The sequence below is a fragment of the Chrysochloris asiatica genome, unplaced genomic scaffold (genome assembly GCF_000296735.1).
Source record: "Chrysochloris asiatica unplaced genomic scaffold, ChrAsi1.0 scaffold00003, whole genome shotgun sequence".
Taxonomy (NCBI): domain Eukaryota; kingdom Metazoa; phylum Chordata; class Mammalia; order Afrosoricida; family Chrysochloridae; genus Chrysochloris; species Chrysochloris asiatica.
In genome coordinates, this window is record NW_006408521.1 from 20,656,625 (window position 1) to 20,673,771 (window position 17,147).

The 17,147-nt window shown below is 43.1% G+C and overlaps 1 protein-coding gene across 1 annotated transcript in view; it reads right to left on the bottom strand.

Annotated features, from left to right (window-relative positions):
- The window catches only part of PDLIM1 (PDZ and LIM domain 1), a 71,090-nt gene that overhangs the window by 24,628 nt on the left and 29,315 nt on the right, over positions 1-17,147 (bottom strand). Inside the window, exons 2-4 of the mRNA XM_006831173.1 lie at positions 10,999-11,150; positions 7,970-8,054; positions 2,734-2,933 (exon numbers count right to left, since the gene is read on the bottom strand). Of these exons, the coding sequence (XP_006831236.1) occupies positions 2,734-2,933; positions 7,970-8,054; positions 10,999-11,150 (437 nt within the window). The remainder of the gene's footprint in view (positions 1-2,733; positions 2,934-7,969; positions 8,055-10,998; positions 11,151-17,147) is intronic.

Sequence of the window (17,147 nt, forward strand, 5' to 3'; positions counted from 1 at the left end):
CGGGCTTTACTCCATTTGCGTCATCACAGTCAGCTCTACTCTAAGGAGGCAGCTCTTCCCCAGTCGCATTTTGAGTGCCTTCCAACCTGAGGAGCTCATTTTCCGGCACTATATCTGATAATGTTTCTCTGCTATTCATAAGGTTTTCAGTGACTAAATATTCAGAAGTAGTTCGGCACTCCTTCTTCCTAGTGTCTTCATCTGGAAGCTCATCTGAAACCTGTCCACCATGGGTGACCCAGCTGGTATTTAAAATACCGGTGGCATAGCTTTCAGAATGACAGCAACTCACAAGCCACCACAGTATGACAAAGTGACAGACGAGTGGTGGAGAAATACTTTATGTCCAGCAATTCCTCTACTTGGTATATATCCACAAGAAATACGAGCCATAGCACGAGTAGATATAAGTACACCAATGTTTTTCACAGCACTATTCACAATAGCAAAAAGATGCAGACAGCCTAAGAGCCCATCAACTGAAGAATGGATAAACAAACTTTGGTACATCCACACAATGGAATATTATGTAGTCTTGAAGAATAATGATGAAGTTGCAAAACACCTCATAACAAGGATGAAGCCAAAGGACATTAAACTGAGTAAAGTAAGTCAATCACAAAAGGACAAATATTGTGTGAGACCACTATTGTAAAAATTCAAGAAAAGGTTTCCATACTAAAAGAAATATTCTTTGATGATTACCAGGTGTGGGAGGAAAGTAAGAGTAATTTTCTGGCTAGAGGGTAGACACATACTACCTCAATCAAGTAAAGCGGAAGGCAATATACAAGACAGCTGGCAGAAGAATGATAAAGACAGGTGAACACACAGGGACGTATACAAGGGCTAAAGGGGATCGAGGCATGGAGATAGAACAAAGTGTACGACTTGTTGAATTTAAACTGATGATCTTGTCTGTAAACCTTCACTCAATTCACAATAAAAAGTTTAATTAAAAAGAGGCTTTCCGACTTCTGCTTTAATCAAAGAAATCGTCCTTACCAGGAACACTCGGCCTGCATGTAGTTCTGGCTGGAGAGTACAGCAGCAGCATCCCTCACTGATCTCTCCTGCCCTCCACAGGTCTCTTCGCTCCATCTGCGCTCACTGCCTTATCCTGTCTGCCATCTTTAGGCATTTGAGGTTGCAGCTCCTGATCTAGCCCAACTCCTCTCTACCCACAGAGATTTGGTCCTATCTCTTACTCTCCATCCTCAAACCGAGCTCCCTTCTCACAGGTTGCTGCTATTCCCAATGTCCTTGGATTCATCCTCAAAGAGTTGAGTTGGAGCAGAGGCTGGGTACCGACCTCTACTGGAACAGTCTGGAGGAGACTTGATAAAGACGCAGAGGCAGATGCACCAAATGGATTTAACGGAAAGGACCTACTTCCTAGTCATGAGAAGATGCTTCCCTGGTCTCATCACCCCTTCCATCTGCAGCCCCACTGACCTTGGTTGAAAGCCCCCAGCTCAGAAGCAGTTCCTGTCAGAAGCATGTACATCCTTATAGAAGTCTCCACTTGTAAAGTTTCTGGTTCACTAAAGGGGAAAGGCAAATCCTGCTACAAGGAAAACGTGCATCATAAAGTATTTCTCCCTCACATTGATCACACGGTAAGCACATGCAGAAGCCACACTTGTTCCTCTCAAACTACACACTGGAGGACTTCTCAGGAAGCAATCAGGCTGCCAGGGAAGGGTATGAGCAATCACAGGATGATAACAACTGTAGGTCTCAGTGATTCATCAGTTTGTCTGTGCCAGGCACAGTGTTTGTAGGACACGGTACACATTACTTCTTACTTTTACCATGACCTTTACAGGCTGTGCGATGTCACTCTATTTGCATTTGTTGTTGTTATTACATGCTGCCAAATAAGTTCTGTCTCCCAGAAATCCTGTATAGAGTTTCTGAGGAACGGCTAGTGGGCTTGAACCATCGACCTTACAGTTAGCAGTCTAGTGCTTAACCTACAGTGCCACACCAGGATTCCACTTTTAGAGATAAGGGAAACGAATGTAGACAGGAGTCCTAGTGTGGCGCTGTAGGATAAAGCATTGGACTGTAAAGTCATTTTGAACCTGCAAGGTGGTGTTTCAAACCTACCAGTCACTCCTCGGAAACCTTATACAGGGTGGCTATAAGTTGGAACTGACTCAACGACACTTAACAACAACATATAGATAGATGGATAGATAAGATAGAGTTACAGATAGATATACATATTTGGAGTTCTGGTATGGCACTGTGGGTTAATGCACCAGACTGCAAAGCCGTTTGAACTGCAAGGCTGGCGGTTTAAGCTCACCAAATGCTCCTTGGAAACCCTATACAGGGTCACAATGGGTCAGAATCAACTCAATGACACTTAACAACAACAACATATACATATTTATTGTTGTTAAGTGCTATCAAGTCGGTTCCAACACATAGTAACCCTCCATAGGGTTTCCAAGCAGCGGCTGGTAAGCTTGAATCACTGACCTTGCTGTTCAACTTGCTGTCCAGCGCATTAACCCACAGCACCACACCAGGACTCCATATATACATATACATGTGTACATATATGTAACATGTGTCATGTTTATAAATATACAGTACTCTCTAAAATAGACCTTTTCCTCCCTGGGGTAGTGGCTCCACCTTCTCACTAGCTTGGGTGAACCTGGTCCGTGTTAGAAACCTCTCTCAGGGCTGGCCTGAAGGAGTACTCCTATGCTTACTTACGGTCTGCCATTCGTCTCCTCCCCGCTGGCTGCTGTCTTTGACTCCAAGGCATTGTTGAAGTTGGAGATGTTTTCAGAAGAGTAGAGGCCAGCTGGGTTGTTGTACTGGTTGGTGATGACCCTGGGGGCAGAGCTAGTGGCCGGCGAGGCGGTAAAGGGCATGGCACTTCGGTTGTGGGCACTTCCAATGTGCAGGACTTCCTGCAGGCAAGGAACAGAGGAGAAATCTAGGAGGGTTCCCAATGAATGTTCCTTGATGGGCAGTGCAGGCTGTGGGCCAGGGTGCGAGGTGCCCAGCTGAGCTATGTGTGACACTGATTCCACACTGCACTTTAACTGAGGGGCTCTGGGTATCCACTGAAACACTCGGGCCACAGCCATGAAGTCTCTCATAAGGTAAGAAAGTGTTCAGGTTCACACAAGGATCTGACCAGAGCAGGATCCCTTTGATGTCATGGGTGGTCAGGGCCTAAGTCAGAGCTGAAACCCCCTTTCAGGGCACATTCCAGAAGGATTATGGTACCAGGAGGAGAAGAGCATGCAAAGTCCCTTCAGTCAGTTTCAAGAGGGAGATGATAAAGTGTGAAGATAAATCCCCAGAACAGAGCCTGCTGAGACAAGCACAATAAAAGGGTTGTGGTACCACAGGGTGAAGCCAAGAGCCTGGGCAGAGGTGAGCTCCAGACTCTGGCAGAAGTGGGTTGAAGGGAATGAACGTTCCGTTGTTTGTTGCAGGTGAATGAGCAGGCTCATCAGATAGAAGGTGAGGGGATACCTCTCACGGGGGTGGTGCCTGAGGAGCTGCATAAGAGGACTTTCCGTTCCTGGTACTCTCATTCTTGTCATTTGAGAGAGCACACCCCAACCCAACTCCAACCCCAACCCAGCCAGGATTTCCTTGGAATCTGGTGAATAATTATTACAGCTACATCTCAGAGTTTCTATATAAACACACCAAAATACATATACTTTTAATAAACTTTCTTTTTCAAAAAAATCACACCTTTAAAGTGACTGAATTAGGAAGGTCTTTAATGTGGGTAAGCACTGGAATGCTAATCACAGGGTTGGTAGTCACTCCTCAGAAGACAGACGAGACTGTCCCTGGAAAGATTCACCGTCTCTGAAACCCTCAGGAGCATCTCTACTCTGCCACCATGATTCAAAATCAACCCGACGGCAGTGGGTTTGGTGGGTGGGTTACTACAGAAGTTTCTAGATCAATCCATGGCTTCCAGGTGGGCAAGCTCTGTGCAGCCAGCTAAATTCAACAAGTAACCAGATGCTACACAGGCAATTCCAAATCATGACACCCCGTGATGTGTGTCAGAGTAGAGCTGACAGAGATCACCAGGTCCTTCTGAGAGGCTTCTGGATGGATTCAAACCTCTGAACTGTTAAGGTTAGCAGCTGAGAGTTACTCATTTGAGCCACCCAAGGACTCCCTTGCCAAACTGAAAATGCATCTTTTTTTCTGGTTCCTCAAAAAAAAAATCTTCCTGAACCTTCCCTCACCTCTTTCTTAAACACCCAGGTCCAGAACAACTGTCCCCAAAGTTCCTGTCCTCTGATGCTCTTCCTTTTTTTGTCTTTTTTTTCCCGTTGTTGCTAAATCTTTGAGTCTTACATTGACAATAGAAAACAATGTGCATAAAAGATTTCATTGTAAACCTAATTGAAACTAAAAGACCAAAGAAAATTGTTTTAGGATTAAGATTTCTTTTTCACTATGAAGGCAGGCTTTCTCTTCAACGAGTCCAAATCAGCAGTTTTACTGAATAAATGATGTTTAGTTGACGTGCTCTGTATTTAGGACCTAAAAGTAAAGTCCACACAGATGTTCCACAAAAGGGGAAGTATAACTAGTTAAGAAAAAAAAAAAACACAAAACAACTTCACCAGTGATCAAAAAATGGTTAAGTACATTTTCTGGCACAACTCCCCAAAAGAAAAGTATATAGACAGTCATCAAGGCTGTGGTCGCGATGAAGACTACAGCCAAGTTGTGGATGGGCAGCTGGGAGTTCTGCCTACATTATAGCCCAGTGACCGCTCAGATCACAATGTTTCCCTCCTCTCTCATCGTCCACAGCAATTCCCAGAATGCTGGACGCCAGAGACACGAACTCTTCTTTTTCTGTCTTGGCTCAGTTTTTCTCCTGCCACTTCCTGTTTGGCCTTGGACAATTTAGCTAACTTCTGAGAGGCCATTTCTCTCTCTCATCTTCAACAGAAAGACAATACAACCTCTTCACAAGAACCTGCTGGCACACAGCAGATATCCAACCAGTCAGTGCCCACTCCCTTCTCATATTTCCAATTAGAATGGAAGTCAATGGAAAAGTTGGGTTGCAGATTCTGATTTTCACATTGTGGGGAATCTCTCAACAATTTATCTGTTTTGTATATAAAAGGAATATCTCTACCCCCATACTGGTCTTTCCAGAAGTCAGCAGATTCAGGGCCTGCCTGTTGGAAGGGATGATGTAATTGTTTGGCCTCTGTATTTATCAGTCTCCAAGGAAACACAATAATGAGGAAATGTAAACTAGGTGTGTAACTACCCTGACCTCAGATAAGCTGGGGTGTTGGTTGGCATTACATGAACTAACAGATCTTTTTATTATAGATGAACTTTGCGCTTACTTGTTTCTCAGCTTTTTCAAGTGGCTGAAAGTAGAAGATTTTGGAAAATTTAGGTAGTAGTTTTGCATAAAAATAAAGAATTATTGGAATCAAAGGAAAGACATACCCAATTTATATTTCAATGTAAAAGCATTTGAGGTTGTTTTTTTTTTTAACCTGAAAAGATCAACCTTCAAAATACTAATACAGTAACTATATGCTTAGGACAAAAATTCAAGTGTGGTACAACTTAAAATATACAACTGAAAGTTAAATGCTTATTAATTTAAGGAGTCCTGGTGTGGCACTGTAGGATAAGCACTGGACTGTTTATCCTAAGTAGTCCAGCGGCACCTGGGAAACCCTATACAGGGTCACTATGGGTCAGAACTGACTCGATGACACTTAACAACAGGATTTCCAATTCATAAATAACAATACATTCCTTCCTTGTGTGTTGTAAAATATACGAACGCTTAACACATTAAAACTGAACATTTTATAAGTAAATTTAATAAGCTGAAAGAAGGTGCTCTGGTAGCATAGTGGCTAAGCACATGACTACTAACCGAAAGATCAAACTCATCAGATACTCTGTGGAAGAAAAACGTGGCAGTGTGCATCCACAGAGATTGTGTTGTTGTTAAGTGCCACTGAGTCGGTCCCGACTCGTAGAGATGCTGTACAGGGTTTCAGAGAAGAGGCTGATGGGTTTGAACTGCCGACCTTGCTATTAACAATCCAGCACTTAACCTACAATGCCACACCAGGACTCCAATGGAAACCCTGTGCAACAGTTCTACTCTGCCCTATGTTGTTTTTGTTGAGTGCCATCGAGTCTATTCCAACCCATAGCGACCCTGTATAGGGTTTCCTATAAGGTCCCTAAAAATTGGAATCAAGTCAACAGAAACAGGCTAATGCACTAAGTGAGTTTAACTTCATACGACTTTCTGTTTCATGTATAAAGGATGACTAACTATGTGGCTAGATCTCAATTCAAATATTCATTCATTCATATAGGTAATTTACAAATTGCAAATAGGAAAGCAAGAAATGGGTCATCTATCATCTAACCACTAAGAGACTTATAAATACAGGGTCTTAGGAAGTCTACTGTCCGGGGAAACTACTTGCTCCAAAATTGTGCATTTACTCTACGCTGTGTTTCAATATTCACTATTTCATAACGATAATTCCAAATTTTTATTTAATTAATCTACTCCTTTTAAATTTAGAAATCACTGGTTGGATAATTTTTATATGTGCCAGGCAGTTAAGTAATTTCTAAATGAAGTCTCATTGTTTGTTGTTGTTAAGTGCCATGGGGCCGGTTTTCGACCTAGAGCGACCCTGTATAGAGTTTCTGAGGAGCAGCCAGTGAGCCTGAACCACAGACCTTGCAGTTCAAACGACTTTGCAGTCTGATGCATTAGCCCACAGTGCCACACCAGGACTCCGAAGTCTCACAAGAAGCCATATATTACTTGTAACAAAAATGGAGATTTCTACCCTATAGCTTATGGAAAACAGCTAGGGGTGCACAGGGAGGAGAAGCAATGTTTACTATTAAATTTCCCCTTGTTTCTTTTAGGGCTCCAGGCTTTGCAGCCCAAATTTATTTTTGTCCAAGGTATGACTCACTTGTATCTGAAATCCACATGGAGCTGAGTTAGTGCCTTCATTATCCCATGGTCCTGCCAACCCTATTCCGAGCAGGAAGGCTTCCACCCGCTTCCCTTATCGCCTTCCTACCACCTCCTTCCAGCCTAGGCCTCAATGTCACTGGCCTGGTGTTTTCCAGCCCTTTCCTCCCCAAGTTCCCTTACGGGAAGAACTGAATAAAAGCCAGATCCCAGCAGTGGCAGGGCAGGACTCTCCCTGCTGTCTTATCCACAGGCCTCCAGGGCAGGAAAAATGGGATGTGCAGAGCATTGTCTAAAGCAGAAAAGAAGAAGAAAGGGGTGCAGGCTTTGAAACCTGGGGGATGAGGTGGACCAGCAACAAACTACCAACACAACAGAGGAGGAGCCTCTGATTTTATCAAGCTCAGCCTGAATAAGCACATTAATGTAAAAATGTGAAATGACCCAGAGCTTAGAGGAAGATGATGTGCTTATGATCAACATTTAAATAGGATATTATGAAATGTGGGAGAAACTGTGACTACTAACTATAGAAATTATTGAAGACACATAGGAAGAGATCAACAAATCAACAAAACAGAACATCCCAATGCTCTTTGTTTGGGGAGATGGTGTTACACTAGTTACCCTTCCATTGAGCTGAAACAAAGACTATGTTCTTGTGTGGAAAAGAAGAAACTTTATACCACTGCTTCGTTAAGATAAAATATATTCAAAAGAGAAACCTGTGTAAAGTTTGTTATTCAGGAATGACCATGGATTCTTCCACTCCTGAAATGAGTTGACTGAGTTGATGTACAGAGAACTTGCAAGTTCTTATGCCAACTGGCATTTTTATTTTTCTCCAGCCTTCCCAGTAAATATAATCACAAAAATACAGAATTCTTTTTGCAAAAAAAAAAAAAAAAAGGCAGAAAGGAAAACAAGCTGGGTGGTAAGAGCAGGGATAGATGAACAAGTACTCACTTGGGGTTCTGAAGCTAAATTCATCTTGTATGGATGACGCTTCCCTTCCTCGGTCACCAGAGGAGACCAGATTTTATGTTCAGATCTGAAACATATTAACAGAACTGTTGTTGCTTTCATGCCAAATAAATAACACAGACTAAACACAGAATGGGAAAACGTCCCTAGGTGGCAACATGTTCCGCTGCTAACTAAAAGGTTAGGGGTTCAAGTCTACCCAGAGTAACCCAGACAAAACGTTTGGCAATCTGTTTCTAAAAACTCAGCCACTAAAAACCTTATGAATTACAGTTCTACTCAGAGACACATGGGCTCGCCAGGACTCAGAGTCAAAGCAACTGCAAGCTTTTAAAAATACAAGGGACTTCCAAAAGTTCATGGAAAAACACACTAAAAATAATGGAAATTTTCCAAGAACTTTTTCAAGACCCCTTGTATATACAATAAACGTATACATACAAGGATTAATAAAAAAAAAAAAAAGTATTGCTGAAAAATCATAGAAACTTTTATTAAACAAAAACATCAAAATGTGAAGCTATTGTTTCTCAACATACTCTCCCTCTAGGTCTAGGCCTAGACCCTTCTGAAGGTAGTGTTTCTCTGCTACTGTAGTGGTCACAAATTGTGCTTCTAACTTCAAGGTCAGCAGTTCGAAACTACCAGCTGTTCCAGGGGAGAAAGATGAGGCTTTCTGCTCCCGTAAGGATTTACAGCCTCGGAAACCCTATGCAGGGTCACTGTGAGTCAGAACTGACTCCCAGGCACATAACAACAACAACAACTCTCCCCTGAGAAGAATTCTGCAGGCTGCAATTTACATACTTTGGCATCCCTGGGGGACTCAAATTGTGTTCCTTTAGAATGTTCTTGGCTTTATGGAAACAAAAGAAGTTAGAAGGAGCACTATCAGGGCCTTACAGTGGATGAGAAAAGGCCTCCCGATGGAATTCTCCTAGGGTAGCCCCTGCTACGCTTAAAGAATGAGCTGGTGCATATTGCCCGAACGGAAAAATTCCTCAACACAACTCTCCTGGCCTTTTTCTCACCAAAGCGGTTTCCAGTGTTCTTAAAACATCTTCATAATAAGTCCCTCTGATCATCCTATGTCCTTTCAGGAGAGGAGATTGCTAGATCCTTCTCCTGTGGGCCCACTGGTGGTGTTGATTTTGTATGGGGTTTCTGAGGCTATTTAAATCTTTATGGGAGCAGAAAGTCTCATCTTTCTTCTCGGAGCAACTGGTAGATTCAAACTACTGACCTTGTGGTTAGCAGCCCAGCTCATTGTCCACTATGCTACCAGGGCTCCTTGGGGAGCCATTTGTTGCTGTTGTTGTTGTTAAGTGCCACTGAATTGGTTCCAACTCATAGTGATCCAGCATAGGATTTCTGAGGAGTGACTGGTGAGTTTGAACCACCGACCTTGCAGTTCAAACCCACCTTGCGGTCCAGTGCTTATCTGGTCCTGGTGGCACACCAGGACTCCGTTGTTGTTACGTGCCGTCGAGTTGATTCCAACTCATAGCGACCCTGTATAGTGTTTCCAATGAGCAGTTGGTGGGTTTGAACTGTCGACCTTGTGGTTCGCAGTCCAGTGCTTTTCGCAGTCCAGGACCCCATTGGTGGTGGTGGCTGTGTGCAGTGGAGTCGGTTCCGACTCCTAGCGACCCTATACAAGGTTTCTGAGGCTGGAAATCTTCACGGGAGCAGAATGCCTCATCTTTCTCCCACGGAACAGCTGGCAGTTTCTAACTGCTGACCTTGCGGTTCATAGCCAGATTCATAACCACTACGCTATCAGAGCTCCTTCCAGGACTCCATTAGGTAGGGTTAAACCCAACTTTCACGTTAGCAACTGAGCTCTTACGATTGGTGCCATGAGGGCTGTTTATGGCATAGAGAGAAGAATACTCAGTACACTCAGCTCACAGAGGAGAAGCTGAGGGAGAGTTCATGATAAAGAGCTGCAGAAGCTAAGATTAGTGAGATAGTAAAGGGCAGGTTAACATGAGGTCAGAGTTGTTGTTATTAAGTGCTGTTGAGTCAGTTCCAACTCATAGTGATCCTGTATAAGGCTTCCAAGGCTGTAAATCTTTGCAGGAGCAGAAAGCCTCATGGCAGAGCAGCTGATGGGCTCGAATCATCAACCTTGTGGTTTGCAGTCCAGTGCTTATCCTACAGTCACTGCGCTCCCTAAGATCAGAATAAAGACACTGAATTCAATCCAATAGGGAATTTGGGCCATTACAGGTTGGACCAAGTCAGTACTGAAATCTTGCCTTTGTAGGACCCCATGTAGGACTAAATGAAAGAATGGAAATCCTACCCCAATTACAACTCCCAAGGCACGCTCCTCACTTGTCAACCTGTGAAGTCTGTTCAACTCCAGCTCTACATTCTTGTCACATACTCAAAGTTACACTTGGCATGTGTTCAATGTAGTGAGGTCTTTCTCTGTTTCTGTAACTTCCAAGCGCAGAACCCCACTGCCCCATGTAGTATGACATCCTAAAAGGATTCTCAATAGTTCCAGGAAGAAATTTTCCTTTCATTATGCCTGACAATACTTAAGTGATTTTACTTCATCAAAATGTTTAGCTTATTGTGTTGGATCATAGAGTCCCTAGATAGTAAAATGGTTAACATGCTGAGCTATTAACCAAGAGGCTGGAGGCACAAGTTTATCCAGATGTTCCTCAGAAGAAAAGTCTGGTTATATACTTGTAATAAATCAGTCCTTGAAAACCCCATGGAACACAGTTCTACTCTGACACACATGGGGCCATCAACAGTCAGAGTCTACTCAATGCCAATGTTAACTAGGGTTTCATCAAATAAGAATGCAAGTATCTTATAGAAAGAAGCTTCCTCTGGAAGTTAGAGGGAAAATAAGCCACCTGCAATTCCAATTCCACAGAGCATTTTGCATGCCTGAGATGAGGGAGTGAGGGATTCTGAGACAAGCAGGACAGTCCCTACCCACAACAGCTTCTGGTTGATCAGAAATGAATTTTTTCCACAAACCTCACCTGGCTACTGTGAGAGTCAAGTTGTCTGTGCAACCCTTAATTTTATTCTGAGCTTCCAAGTGCGTCATACTGCTAGTATTTTCCCCATCTATGGCTGTGATGACGTCTCCGATACATAAATCAGCGATAGCAGCTTTGCTTCCGGGAGTGACCTGGAGAAAAAGGGAGAGCTGGCTAGTTACTGTCTCCAAGGAAACCAATGAATAAGTCACCATGATATGGAGTAAAGTCCTTAACAAGGAAAGAGGGCTGAAATCATAAGCCTATATAATAACAATCTTTTCTATTTCTAAAATACTTCACAGTTTACAAAAGGTTCTTTTCTATATATATTCTCGTTGAATTCTTACAACTTTTCACAAAGGAGGACACCAGGAAACAAGCTTTGGAAGACCTGTAAATTGGCCCATGATCATCCAGCTAGTCTAGTACAGACCAAACCCTGAGTCAGACCAAATCAATGTCCCTTCAGGTGAGCCTTGTTGCCATCTAAAAACAAGTGAACAGTGACATTTGTAAAGCCCCGCCATTTAGCGAATGATACGTGGAGTAAGATCTTGGTGGCAGTGGTGACGGTAGGGTTCCATCATAGGAATCCTCAGATCTTGCGGTGAGCAGCCCAACACATAGCCTGCTACGTAGGCTACCAGTGCTTCTTAGAGTAACAGCCTAGTTCTGTACGAATCACGACTGCTAATATAGTTAATATATGCACACACAAAAACCTAGAACAGTAAACAGCAAATTTTTCCCAGTTAACATTTCTGTAACGTTGGTGGTTTTTAAATTTCATTTTATTTTATTTTACAATGATCACAAATTACTTTCATGATAAGAAAAAGCAATAAAGAATATATTAAAAATCACACAAAGCACACAATGATCATTGTGTGACCTTCAATGAACCAAATGTCCCCTTGGCGAGTTGGAAACATATTGAATCCAGAGGTTATTTTTCCTAAGGTTTCTGACCCTTGGGTATGAGAGAGGCAGCCTGGATTCTTTCTAAAACAGGGATCAGCAGAAGAATCTGGGATAGTCTGGCCTACTCTCTGTCAAAGCCAGGCCCCAGGCCTATGGGCTTACCCCACTTCATTTCTTCCCATCCAAGAAGCTGGCTATGGTTGGGGCCATCCCCATAAGGTGGCTGGCTTTCTGTCAATCAATGTCTCTAAACTCATGGCTCCAAATGTCTGGACCCCAGACACTTAGGAGAAGTCAGACAATTACAGCAATGGGTCCTCAAATCCATCTGCTTACTGAGCATTGCATGTGGGCTGGATAAATATTGTGTCTCATACACAGATGTACAACTATTTTTCAAGTGAATCAAGATGCTGTTGCAATGAATGAAGTACAAACTCATTTTGAAGTAGTATTTTGCTCCGAGTAGCTTGTTGCTACTAGCTACTTTCAAAACCAATAAAAATATTGCTATCATCATCTCAGGGTCAGTCCAGGGCTGTTTTTTGTTTTTACATAAAGAGACTTTTCTTGAGCAACTGAGGTAAACACTGTCATATACACAATCCTGCAATAACTGTGAACTATAGTAGCTGCATGGATAGACATGAGAGATGACTCTCTCAGGATATGGGAGGCAGAGTAAGAGTATATCCATGTATATAAGGTTTGACAGAGGCCATTTCCACATGTGTATTTATCTTTGCAGAAAATATATCCATGAATGTGGTGGCGCATACAGGGAACAGAGTTAGGAAGACTTCTGACACATAACCAAATACCTTGAAGCAATGAGTCACTGGGTTTGGGGGGGGAACCTCAAGATCATAGCCTCAGGAGACACCAGGGTAAGCTAGCATAACATAGTCCACAAAGACAATGTTCTATATCCTACTTTGGTGACAAGCAACTTAGATGGTTGTGTGTAGTCATAGTAAGGTACAACTACTGGTCTCGCCCTGTCCAGAGGAACAAAGAGTGAAGACAATTGAGGAAACACAGAAACCATGACTAATGGACCACACAACATCCATCTCCGTAATACTGCAACAAGAAGAATTAACCAGATGGTTTCTAACGACCTCTACCAACTGCTCTGAAAGTTACATTTGAAGATCTTGAATAAAATGGAAGAATATGGAACATAACTCAAAATCATAAAATAAAAAAAAAAGACCAGAATTACTGGTCAGATAGAAATCGGCAGAACCCATAAGAAGAGTATGGGTCTTGCTCCCTTCAAGTCCAGAAATGAACTCACTCCTACAGCTCAATTTTCAGCCAAACAGTACATCTTTAAGGGGAACCAATACACCAAGGCAGTACACACTCCTCAGAATAATCAACCATTTGATTATGGCGACATAGAAATCAAAAGAGCAACATTTACCAAAGGAAAAAACAAAGAATGATTAGGAAAGAAGAAGGTATGGAAACACGAAATACAGGGAGAAAAAGTGATGTTACATCGGCGGCTTCAATCAATGAGATGAAACAAAATGTATGTGAACTGTTGAATGGAAAACTGATCTGCTCTGTAAACCATCACCCGACTCACAACAAAAAGTTAAAATAAATAATGGGAATACCAGAGACCCCCAGGATCAGGGTAGCGGGAACACACCCAGACTTCTAGTTTCAGAAGGTTCTGGCTTCCACTTGAATGAGGCCCTTGGCTCCTACAGTCAACTGAGGAGAGTCTTATGAAAACCAGAACCACAGGTAAGAGAGCAAACAAGCGCCTTCAGCCTCAGTTCCTTATCAGCGCTCATCAAACTGAAACACTGACCCTTCTGGGGTGGCTGGTATGCTAGAATAGTTGGGGCCCATTCTCACCATCAGCACCCTGACCCCATGAAATGAGGGACCTTCTGGTTCGGACGTACTATGACTTTATCGGGAAACATTCTGCTGGAATGCAACAGGATGTGGAAACCAGTACAGAGATTTTGACCCCCTAACCTTCCTTTCTGGCTTTCCCATCATCTGTTTACCAGAGATCTGGCTCCCAGAAAAAGAAAGCCCGGCTCCCAGTTCAGACCTCTCACTCAACCACTGGAAAAGACATTTGTTACCAGAGGAGGCTGCTCTCTTTTAGTCAACAATGGGAAGTTAACATCTGAGTCATCCAGTTCATGCAGTTAAAACAAATGCCTCTCATTTTCTGATGGGTCTTCCTGAGATGACTGTCCTGCCGTGACTCAGACGTCTTTTTCTAAAGGAGAATTCAGATCCCTCGTTTTAGCAAGGACAGCTGCCACTGAGTGGACACCGGCTCATGGTGGCCCTATGTGTGTCAGAGTACAACTGTGCTCCAGAGCATTTCCAATGGCCGATTTCTGAAAAGTGGAGCACCAGACTCTTCTTCCAAGGCACCTGTGGACAGACTTGAAACTTCAAACTTTCTGATAGCAGCTGATTAACAATGCACATTAACCATCTGCACAATCCAGGGACTTGAGAAAGAACCCAAAGCATCACTTAATTTGAAGCTGGTTCAACTTTGAGATGATTCTGGATTGGCATACAATCTCCAAGGAGAGCAGCCTGCATCAAGGTGGAAAATGCCTGATCAAACTAAGGCATCGTGACCAAATCTAACAGTGTTAAAGAGGAGACCCCTTAGGATAAAATCCAAACTCTCTAGCAAGGCTGTAAAGATCAGCCCTCCATCCCAGCTCTCACTGTGCTCTTGACACAGTGTCCTCTTTGAGTTCTTTCCTACCTCAGGGCCTTAGCACGTGCTCTGTATCTCCTCTGATTCCTGCTTCTCATCCTTCAGGTCATGGCCGCCATGATGATTCCTCAGAGAGGCCTTCCCTGAGTTGAAGTTAGGTTCCCTGAGTTATCTCTTAAAATACTTCCTTCTTCTTCTTAGCACTTTATCACATTATGTTTGCAAATCTACTTTGTGGACTTGTTTACTTAATGTCTACTGGACCTGGAGGGCAGGAGTCCATCTTTTGTACCAGAGTAACCTCAGTGCCTGGTGTGTTTTACAGCAGGATAAGCACTGGACTGCTAACTGCAAGGTCAGAGGTTCAAACCCACCAGCTACTCCTTGGAAACCCTATACAGGATTACTGTAAATTGAAGCCAACTCGATGGTAACTTAACAACAATCCCCAGTGCCTGGCATATAGTAGATACTCAATCAATACTTTTTTCAATGGATGGCTGACTACAGTATTGAATGCTATTAAATACTTGATCATGCCCCTTCATTTTCTCTTTTTAAATGAGTCTTTCAAATGGAGTCATAAATAAGCATGTCCCTCAATATCCCTGTCCTGGAAAATGACCACTCACAAAACTAAGATGATGACATTAGGGGAGGATAGGATTGATTTGAGAAAATGAAAACAGAAGTTTCTTTTTCACTTGAGTATGTTCAGCCATTGAGAACTATGGAATTTTCAGCATTTGGTTCAAACTATCATCTTGTTGGAGAGACATTTCTGCTAAGTATAAGCTTGCAGGTCCTGAACAAGCCAGAACTTGTCTTCAGGGCCCTGAGCCTGAGGAATCAAGACCAGGCCATCCTGTTGCTCTGATTTTTCTTTTCTTTTGTTCAAGTGAAATTGATGAGAAGCCAAAGCAAATCTCAGAATGTTACAAGACAGCATCATTCATAAACAGATTAAGTTCATATTTGAAAAAGTGGGGGGAAAAACGTTTTTAACGAATAATGGATTTGTCTTTTAAAGCACTCAGCTGCTTACAGAAAGGTCAGCAGTTCGAACCCCCAGCTATTCCTCAGGTGAAAGATATGGTGGTTCGCTTCTGTAAAGATTTACAGCCTTGGAAGCCATGGGGGTCAGTTGACTATCCTCCAGGGTCACTATGAATTAGAATCAATGTGTTGTTTTGTTTTAATTTGAGATACTGATAATGATGAGGAAGTTGAGGCACAGAAGGCTACTACGTAAATTCACACAGCTAAAGGTGTCAGCCTGAACTTGAACCCAGATCTTCTCACTCCAAATCCCGTTCCCTTTCTGCTCTAAACCCCACTGTCGGAGTAAAAGAGAAATCCAAAGTTAAGGAGACTGTCTCCTGTACAAGGAACTAGATTGTCACAAATTCCTGCGGCTGGCTGTCCCCGCCCCCCACCCCCCAGCCACAGGATAATCTCTTCCACTGCTTTGTGCTGAGAATGATCCTAGTGTTCCCACCCCTTATGAAATGCTTCAATCCTAAAACAGAACTAAAAAGAGCCTTAGGAGAGAATCCTAGGTCTCCAACACTGGCCAACTCCAATCTTTGCCAAACTCTATTCATCATAATTATAATCACAGCAAGAGCCATCAGTTTAAGGGTTTGGCAATGGTTAATTGATTCAATCTTTATTTGCGTCTTTAAAAACCAGGCACCAGGAAGTCGGTCCCAACTCACGGTGATCCCATGGGTATTGGGTAGAACTGAGCACTGTGGTGTTTTCAAGGCTGATTTTTCAGAAGTAGACCACCAGGTCTTTCTTCAAAGTGTCTCTAGGTGGACTCAAGCCTCTGACCTTTGGTTAGCAGCACAGAGCATTAACTCTCTGTACTACCCAGAGACCCCATATGCATAAGAGGCTGCACAGCTGGCAAGTGGCTAAATGGTAGGCCCTTGGGCCCCAGAGTCCACACACTTAACCTACTGCTTCACACTATATAATTTTGTTTCCTCCGGACAGTGAAATCCCATCAAAACCAATTCATAAAGCTACCAGCTCCAATTTCTATAAAAGCAATCCTATACTCCCATCAACGAGATGGACTAGCCAAATGGCAGCATCGATAGACTCAAGCATGGCAACAGTAGTGAGGTTGGCCCAGGATCAGGCAGTGTTTCATTCTGCTGTGTGTAAGGTCATTATGGGTCGGTACCAACTCGATGGCACCTAACAACAACAACATGCTCCCATCTAAAGAGGCAGAGCCAATGTTCAATGGATAGCACCCCCACTCCCACACCCTCTGCCAGTTTTCCTACCCAGAGACCATGTAACTAGATCACACACTACTGCTGTGTTAGGATAAATGGGTTTGTTGTTGTTGTTGAGTACCGTGCAGTTGGTTCCGACTCATAGCGACCCTGCACAGGATTTCTGAGACTGTAAATCTTTACGGGAACAGAAAGTCTCATCTTTCTCCCTTGGAACTGCTGGTAGTTTCGAACTGCTGACCTTGAGGTTGGCAGCC